The sequence below is a fragment of the Suricata suricatta genome, chromosome 5, assembly GCF_006229205.1.
Source record: "Suricata suricatta isolate VVHF042 chromosome 5, meerkat_22Aug2017_6uvM2_HiC, whole genome shotgun sequence".
Lineage (NCBI taxonomy): Eukaryota > Metazoa > Chordata > Mammalia > Carnivora > Herpestidae > Suricata > Suricata suricatta.
Window position 1 is genome coordinate 144,421,482 of NC_043704.1, and position 9,085 is coordinate 144,430,566.

Sequence of the window (9,085 nt, forward strand, 5' to 3'; positions counted from 1 at the left end):
AACTCACAAACCTTGAGATCGTGACCTGAACCAGTCGGATGCTTAATCGACTGAGCAACCCAGGCACCCTAGGCCAGATATGTTTAGAATCAGGATTTTCCCCCCACAAATTTTAGAACGATAATACTCTGGTGCATTTACTGCGTAAGGTGACACCTCCCCCTGAGTCTGGAGGCAGCACTGTCATCAGACATGTTAGCGTCGCTGCATGAGCACATGCGTTTTCCTGCTAGGAGGGGAGGGTAGTAAGGCTGCGTTGCCCTCAGGTCAGTGCAAGTCAGCTTTTGCTGCCAGATGGCTTTTTGGATGCACTTTTGGTTCTCAGAGCATCTGGGGAATCAGAGATTGTGGAGAAGGGATAAGCAGACCAGGCTTCAGTCCACCGGGAGCTTGGCTGGGAGACCAGCCCGTGGGACCTTGCAAAAACCAGAGTCTCATCGTTTGGCCTGTAGCTCTTCGCTCGATAAGGCATAAGCTTTTCCCTGGAGTTGACGATGGTAGGCATGCTTTCCGGGTCATGCCATTCACCCAGAGAGGCTGGGATATGCTTTCTGACAAATCCAATTTGAGCTAAAACTTCAGAGCAACACGCTTGTCCTTCCTGGGGCACCAAGCACCAGGACATGCACACATGCATTTTCTGAGGATTCACCCTCCGCAGCTCATCCCTGTTGGCCTCGTTGCTGGCACGCTGAGCCCTACAAGGCAGAGGGCACGGCCTCCGTTTATAGGCAATAGCATCCACCATGTATGAAGCACCTACTGTGTGCCAGAGGCCATGCTGGGCCCTTCATATTTCACAGAGATGGAATGGATTATTTCCGTTTTGGAAGTGAAGGAACTGAGACACCAAAAAGGCTTTGATAACCAGGAATGGGAGGCAGGTCCCCTGCTGCCGACCACAACTGTCAACCCAGGAGTCTGTGTGGCTGCCAGGGAGCACAGGTGCCCTGGTTCTGGCCTTCAGGAAATCTCTGAGGCTGAAGGAACCTTCCTCCTCTGCACCGTGAAGGGAGGAGGGTTCTCCACAGTTAGGTTTGGTCATAAAGGGTGGGGCCAACAAGGGGGCCAGCTATCCGAGTTCTTATCTATGTGAGCCTTTATTTGTGGTGGGGGGGAAGGACATTCAGGGATCAACCTTCAGAAAAGAATCGCCTTCCTCCACCTGCTCCCGAAACAGAATAGTTGGGAACCTTTGATAAAGACACTGTATCTGTCCTCAGTTCCCTGCGGCCCAGGGAGGCTTTGAGAACTGGCATTTGAGTTGGGGGGGGCTCTAGGCTCTTTGCAGCTCCAACAGTCTCAGACTCCGGTCCTGCTTCTCTAGAGCCACACGACCTCGTGTTTCCACGAAGCTCAGTGAGATTCCAGGGGCTGCTCAAGCGTTGCATTACCCCCTCCACTCCTGTAGCCGCACGGATCTCTGTTCTTTAACCTCTGTAACGATCCCAGAGCCTGATTTCTTTGCCCTTCTTTCTTCTTTCCTCGCTTCACCTATCTTCACTAGTTTCCCATTCCAGGCACCCGCCAGATGTACTGAATTTGGGAGTCCGAGGAAAATGGGGAGGGCGGCCAGGAGGAGTTTCTTGCTGAGGTAGCAGGAATGGAGGCTGTGGTAACCCAGCAGGGCCCTGTGGGGTGGTGCAGGGGGGAAGGAAGGAAGCCCTTCCCTGCTCCTCTCCAAGGGAAACAGAGTTTCTCATTTCCTTGGAAAAATGGATTGGGCCACAGTTACTAAAGGGCTGGGGACACATATCCTCAGAGTCTTGTCCTCACTGCCTCTCCGGCCCTGCAGCCACCCAGCGGCGGGGACAGGGCCCAGGGCCGGTGTCGGGGCAGCCCTGGCTGGGCTGACCTCTCCGTGTGCTCTCGCATTCATCTCGCCCCTTGTATGGGGACCGGACGTGCACGGGGGATCCCAAATACATGTAAAGACCCTCGTCACAGTGGAGTTTGTAACCCTGGGACAACTAGGAGCATGAAATGCCCATCGATAGGGGAAAAGTTAGAGTCTAAGATATTTGTGTCCTGACAAGAAATGAGGTCATCTGTTTGCACAGACATGTAAATTGCCCTTGGTATATTTTTCAGTGAAAAAAAAAAACCCAACAAAACAAAACAAAAACCCACTGAGTTTACATAACTCCACTGGGTGTTTTGTTTATATCTTAAAGGAAAAGGTTGAAGTGGGAAGAGTAGAATGACTTTTTACTCCAGACTGTTCTAGCCACACTGGGTTTTGATTGGTTACCATGAACATGCATTCCTTTTAAAATGTTTTTCTTAGGTGTTTTAATGTTTTGGATGTAATACATGACTAGTTTATTAAATAAAAATAAACTTAATCACTACCTGTGGAAAGGCCACAAAATGAAAACTAAGGTCTCCCACTCCTCAGAGGTAACTTTATTTAACTGTTTCAGCATTTAAAAATATATATAAGGAGTCCTTTATTAGGCAAATAGCAAATGTACAAAACTCTCGATGTAATGTGCAATTGAAAAAAAATTTGGCAGGGTGGTGGGGGGGCGCCTGGGTTGCTCAACAGGTTAAGCGTCGGACTTCCGGCTCAGGTCATGATCTCACGGTTTATGGGTTCGAGCCCTACATCGGGCTCTGTGCTGACCATGCAGAGCCTGCTTGCCTCCCCCACTCATGCTCTCTCAGAATAAATAAACCAAAAAAAAAATTTTTTTTAATGCACAAATGTGTTTCTGGACCCAACAAAACCCCACAACCAAAAAGCGTAATGGGTCCTCCAGAGAACCCACGTCTTCTTGGGGGTACATTTCTATAGCACATAAGCATCATGGGTACCCTGAATCCTGGGTACTCTTCTCACAAAGGTTAACCCCTTAACCCAGCATAATGTAAGCAAAGTGTGGAGGAGGTAACAGGGATACACAGCCCACCTCAGAATGCTAGGACCTGCATCTGGAAAATTCTATGTGCCTTTCTTTCTCTAAGAAGAAAAAGATATTGCTTCCTCCCCTTGTCCCTACGAGTTCCCGTCTCTCTGAATTACTGAGGGGGAGCCGTTAGACCACAGAGGACCCATTCCTTGAGAGCCACCTCCTTCCTACCTGCATAAAGCTTTGGTTTCTGCATCAGTTTTACCCTTCCCCACCCTTGTTCAGATAAGGATCAGGTTTTGCACATTTCACACTATGATTTCCTAGCGTGTAAATAAAACTGAAAACCAAATACCAACTTGTATTTACATATCTCTCTTTTCTAAGCATAGGAAAAAATAAAATGAAACCAGGAGAGAGATTAGTTCCCAAAGGGCTCTATTTATATGTATAATCTTTATAGTTTGAAGACTTTGTTGTTTGGGTAAGGAGCTCCCCTAAATGTCCCTCCCTGCTTAGAGTGGGGGAGGTGGGTAGATAGATCAGTGGGGCCTGCTTTGGGAAAGGCTGTCTCCCAGCTCTGGGTCAGGGACAGGTGCTGAAGGGCTGTACCTGCTGGGGCCATGGGCCAGGCAGATCTCGCTGGGGGCCCCCGGGTACCTGCCTTCCTCAGCCCGTAGGTCACCACGGCTGAAATCCGGATAAAGCCAGGATGAAGACTGAGAGAGAGAAGTGGCTGAAGGGATGCGCAGGCAGCCTGGGTATCTTGGGGGGCAGGTGAGGGGTGTCTGGTTGTGCTGTGTATAAGCTGGTGTTAAGCCCTCTCCTCCTGGAAGCCTTGTTGGGGGGGGGGTGCGCATCTGGGTGGCTCAGTCAGTTGAACATCCGACTCTTGGTTTTGGCTCAGGTCATGGTCTCGTGGTTTATGAGATTGAGCCCTGCATCGGGATCTGCACTGGCAGCAAGGAGCCTGCTTGGGATTCTCTCTCTCCCTCTTTCTGCCTCTCTCCTGCTTGCGCACACTTGTGTGTTCTCTCTCTCTCTCCCCCACAATAAAAAAAAATGTTTAAAAAGGCCTTCCCGTGTCCAGATGCACCCCTTCCCACACCTGGCACGCGGTTCTGGCCGCTTGGCAGGTCCAGAGGTGCCCAGACCTTGCACGCTCCCTGACCGCTCCACCCTCTGTCCCCCCCAGGGCCTGTGCTTTAATGGCAGTGCCTTCGTCCTGTACCTCTCGGCCGCTGTGGTGGACGCATCTTCTGTCTCCCCAGAGAGGGACAGCCACAACTTCAACAGTTGGGCGGCCTCGTCGGTGAGTACGCCCCCTCAGCATCCCCACACCCCCACCATGGTCAGGGTCAGGGTCTCCTCCTCCCACTGGGGCTGGGGATCGAGGAGAAGGACCCAGTTATCTGCAGGGGCGGGAAAGCACCCTCCACAGTGTGACACACCGGCCATTAGCTTGTTGGTTTGAAAGCACCAAAAATTGGCAGGGTCTCCTGATGGCCTGAAGTGCCCAGAGGCTGAAGCCTCAGCTTGAGTGAAGGCCAGATCGCTGAAACAAAACAAGTATTTAAAGGGGAGGCGCTGTTGGAGGCATTCTAAGAATAATTCTACTGACTGCAGTTCAAGTGGGGAGACAGTTGCAAAACAATGAGCACACTATGATTCTATGGGTTTTTTTAAGTAGAGGTGTGTTTTTATGCATTGGGAGCGCAGAGGAAAGCACCCCAACTTCCAGAGACTGTGGCTGGGTGACGAGGGGCGCAGCCCAGGGACTCCTGCTCTGCGGTGTAGATGCCTCTGTTCTGTTTGCATTTTTAAACCATCCGTGTGGATCGTTGTTCTGATTGTCAAAAACTAGTTTTAGAAGTTTCTCTGAGATTGGCCTTAAAATATTCCACCCCTAAGAGAAGTCATTGGCAGAGGAGTGGGGGGCACTTAGGAATGCCAAACTGATAGTCTAAGCTAATGGATGAGAATATGGCCATTCATTATATTCTTGGATTTATATTCGAAAATCTCGATTTAAAGGTAGAGGGCATGGTGCGCATGACATTAAAAATCACAAGCTTCGGGGCCCCTGGTGGCTCAGTCAGCTGAGCATCCACCTCTTGGTTTTGGCTCAGGTCATGATCTCGCGGTTTCCTGAGTTCAAGCCCCGCCTCCGGCTCTGTGCTCAAAGCCTGCTTGGCATTCTGTCTCCTCTCTCCGCCCCTCCCCCACTCACACTGTCTCTGTCCCTAAATAAACTTTTAGAAAAAAATTCCCAAGCTTTAGCAGCACATGGCTCAAGCTAACCTACAGCAAGAATCCACCAGAACTGGGCAGCGGCCGCCCCTTAAGAGGGGCCTGCACCTTCCTGGCCCCCCATTCGTGCCATGTGGGTTCATTCATCGCTTCCTCCTGCCCACTCGATTCCTTTATTTAACTGACCGTATGACAGTCTGAGGCTAAGCCCTGGTCTAAAATTGCCTGTACTAAATTAGGAATTCATGTGCTCTTTTCGGAGACACACCCCCATCTTCACCCCAAAGTGAACACCCTGTGGTTATTTGAGCAAAACTACCAGCTTCCCAGATATGTTTCAAAATGAAAAACAACAAAAAAAAGCCCCCAACCAACCAGCAGAGCCAGAGATCATTTCAGAAGGAAGGTAATTGAACCAAGAAAGCAGTTTTAGGTGAGAAAACCTGGCGTCCAGGACCACCGTGAGTGCCTGATTCAGTGGAGGCGAGATGATAACTTCTGCTAATCAGAATGTGCCCTAAGCCCTCTTTCTATTATGCTTTTTTCCTCTAGTTCTTCGCCTTCCTGGTCACCATCTGCTATGCTGGGAACACATATTTCAGCTTTATAGCTTGGAGATCCAGGACCATCCAGTGATTTGCCATTTTGAGAATGAAAAGGGAGGGGGAAAACACAAAGAATTGCCTTGTAAAAACGAAAACAAAAACCCCCCAACAAACTGTGGGTATGATGTATATTTCCAGAGACTTGTATTTAACTAATGGTTTTGTATACTTAGTTAAATTTGCTCGCAGTGGTTTGTTACCATTAAACTGGACACTTCCTTGCAAATCCCTGTAGCTTATAATGAACTCTGAAATATCTTGCAGGTGTCTTCATAGACCTTATTTTCTTAGACAACGTATAAATAGATAAGTTGCTCCTCTTAAGACTGTGTCAAGTTTGTAAACCTAACTCTTCTAATGCCAGAATCTTTTCTGATTAAATGTTTCAAAATCCCCGGGTAAGGCGTCTGATTTGAGAAAGGAGACCTGCTGCCAAAGTCTGAGCTCGGGCGCTGTGGGTACATCTTCCTCCTCCTGGGCATGCCCGGTTGGGACATTGTCCGGAGACCCTTGTCCACAGCCACCAGGCCAGGAAGGTGGGAAGGACCCATCTCCCCAGGCCTGGGGATCGTAAGCGGCCATGATTCTCCCCTGCTAACCGACGGCCCAGAGGGCACCTGGTGAAACTCTGGCCTTGCGGTTCGTTAAGAAGCTCACCCTCAGCAGCGAGTGCACTGACGGACATGCGGGTGGCATTTCTTCCTCACAGAATAAGTGCATAACCGTGAAAATGTGAAGTGCATGCCTGTACCTTAAGGTGCTCACTGACCACAGCACCTTGTGGAAAAACCTGACCAGGAGTTCTCCAGAATGAGCGTTCTGTGGCGGCAGTGTTAGCCACCATCAGAGGGTGGAAGACCCCCAGGCAGCGGGGCAGACGCGCCTGTAAAGGAAGCGTGTTCGGTTAGGATGGCTCTTGCCGGTGGGGGAGTGTGTCGTGGGTGATTTTTCAACGGGAGCTTCTTCTGAGAAACAGAAACCACAGAAGCATTAATATGGTTGATGACAGCGAGAAGCGTTGGCTGCGCGCTCCGCGGGTGTGACCCCGGGCCCCGCGCCCCGCCCCCCGCCCCGCCCCTGTGCTCGTTCTTTCTGTTGCGAGGTGTCTGGATTTGTGGGTCGTCCTCCTGTTTATCTCTAAGTGCTGACCCACGTTCTGTTTACCTCTGTAGAGGAGCGTTGAGATTTCTTCAGTGTCCACCTTGGAAAGGAACAATGAAGAAGAGGTAGTAGGGAGGGGGACGCCAAGAATAAGGGGAATGTAGGGGACAGGTGGGGGTTGGGGGGACCGGAGGCCTCTCGGAAGCCAACATCCAGCGAACCATGACAGAGGGACTTGAGCAGCACAGACCCGCGGGGGATTGGGGCGCAATGCTTGGAGGGCGGACATCCCTGGTCACCATCAGGACAGCCTCCAACTCCCTGATTTTGCAACAAAGCTAAAATCACTAGTCAGAATGTGTTCACGTCTCTCTCCCCCTCACAGAGGCATATTCATGCTCCGTGTCCTCTGCGGGTGTTTTCAGTACTTGGGATTGCAATCAAAGCTCCACAAAAGGCAGAAAAACTATAACCTCCACGTGTGTGTTTCTGGAAACTTCTGGAAACAGCCATCCAGAAAGAGGCCTGGGAACGCCTGGGTGGTTCAGTCTGGTTAAGTGTCCAACTCTCAATTTCGGCTCAGGTCATGATCTCGCAGTTGGTGAGCCCACGTCGGGCTCTGTGCTGACAGGCTGGTTGCAGAGAGCCAGCTTGGGGTTCTCGCCCTCTCTTTCTCCCGGCCCCTCCCCCACTCTCTCTCTCAAAACTAAACAAACTTTTTGAAAAAGAAAGAAGTCTGGTTATGTCCTCCCCACCCCCCCCACCGTGGTATGTGTGTATGTGTGTGATTTCTATAATCATGGCCCCATTTATAGGAAGCAGCTTCTGAGGTGAAGAGTTCTGTAACCCACTTTGGAAATATTCTCCACAAAGTAGCCCCAACGAGATCTATTTCTAGAGGACAGTATTCATTTGTGTCCATGCAGGGGTGCTGATTGGCTTTCTTCATGGCTTTTCAGGAGCTGGCCATCTGTGTCATCCTGAGAGTTCGCCAGAAAACAAAAACAAAACAAAATAAAAAGTGTAATATTTTAACTGAAAGGAAATTCTTATTTCCTCTTTTAAATACTGACTTGGTTCATGAATTTTGAAGTGCGGGGTTTTAGACCCTACAGTGAGAATCTGTTGTTCAGATGAAGCTATATGTTTTCAAACAGCTTCCATTTTCCTCCTTAGAAAGGAAAAACAGGCCACATGCAATACATTACAAAAAGAATAGGTGTCTGAGGTTTGAAAAATATTATTACAAGGACAGGATACAGAGAGCTTTTTTTAATAAACTTTTTAAAAAAGTATTTTATTTTATTTTGAGAGAGAGACCGCATGAGCAGGGGAGGGTCAGAGAGAGAGGGAGACACAGAATCCGAAGCAGGCTCCAGGCTCTGAGCTAGCTGTCAGCACAGAGCCCGAAGCAGGGCTCGAACCCATGAACTGTGAGATCATGACCTGAGCCAAAGCCGGACACTCAACCGACTGAGCCACCCAGGCGCCCCATAGGATACAGACACAGAGTGCTCAAACTGTCCTCTGGCATCTGTGACCGCCATCTGCCCTTCTAAAACCGTCACGTCCTCTCTGATGGAGCTGGGTGGATTTTGAGTTTCATGTGTTTACCCACGTAAGGCAAATCAGTGACATGCTTTAGGCAATTAATCTCCCCCGTCGCAATGTCCAACTCCTAGCCCCAAAAGATGTTTAGCCAACATTTGAGAACTACAAGAAAACCCGGAGACAAGACTGTTCAATATCATTTTTTTTGTACGTTTAAAGATTGCTGCTTTCATAGACCAATCCCTTCAGGCTATCAGCACGCAAAAGAGTTTAAATACATAAAGTTATCTCTGCATAGGGCACAGACATTTAAAAATACTAGCTGAAGATACAGCCTTGGGTAGAAAATCAATTAAGAGTTTGTATTTCTGTCCCCTAGACAATTATTATTGTAATTGGGAAGATGGATTTTTCACAGAAAAAAATAATTCGGGCATATAAGGCCAGGGGCGCATGAGCAAACACATACCCTGCAAGACCACAAGTTAAGAAGCTTTTCTCACCTTGGCCTTGCGTAGAAGTTCTGGCCACGCGTCGCTGTCAGGTGTGACCTGTAAGCAGATGACAGTGAAGGAAGGCGGGATCGCGATGCTGGTTGCGGAGAAGAGGACGTGCGTGGTTACGAGTTGGGGGCGGGACGGGGCGGGACGGGGCGGGGGGGGGGGGGGGGGGGGGGGGGGGGGGGGGGGGGGGGGGGGGGGGGGGGGGGGGGGGGGGGGGGGGGGG

At 49.9% G+C, this 9,085-nt stretch overlaps 1 protein-coding gene across 1 annotated transcript in view; it reads left to right on the forward strand.

Annotated features, from left to right (window-relative positions):
• Nucleotides 1–6,105, forward strand: part of CMTM8 (CKLF like MARVEL transmembrane domain containing 8) — a 51,275-nt gene extending 45,170 nt beyond the window's left edge. The window contains exons 3-4 of the mRNA XM_029940851.1: nt 4,048–4,164; nt 5,655–6,105. Coding sequence (XP_029796711.1) covers nt 4,048–4,164; nt 5,655–5,738 — 201 coding nt within the window. The 3' untranslated portion in view covers nt 5,739–6,105. The remainder of the gene's footprint in view (nt 1–4,047; nt 4,165–5,654) is intronic.
• The last annotated feature ends 2,980 nt before the right edge of the window (nt 6,106–9,085 follow it).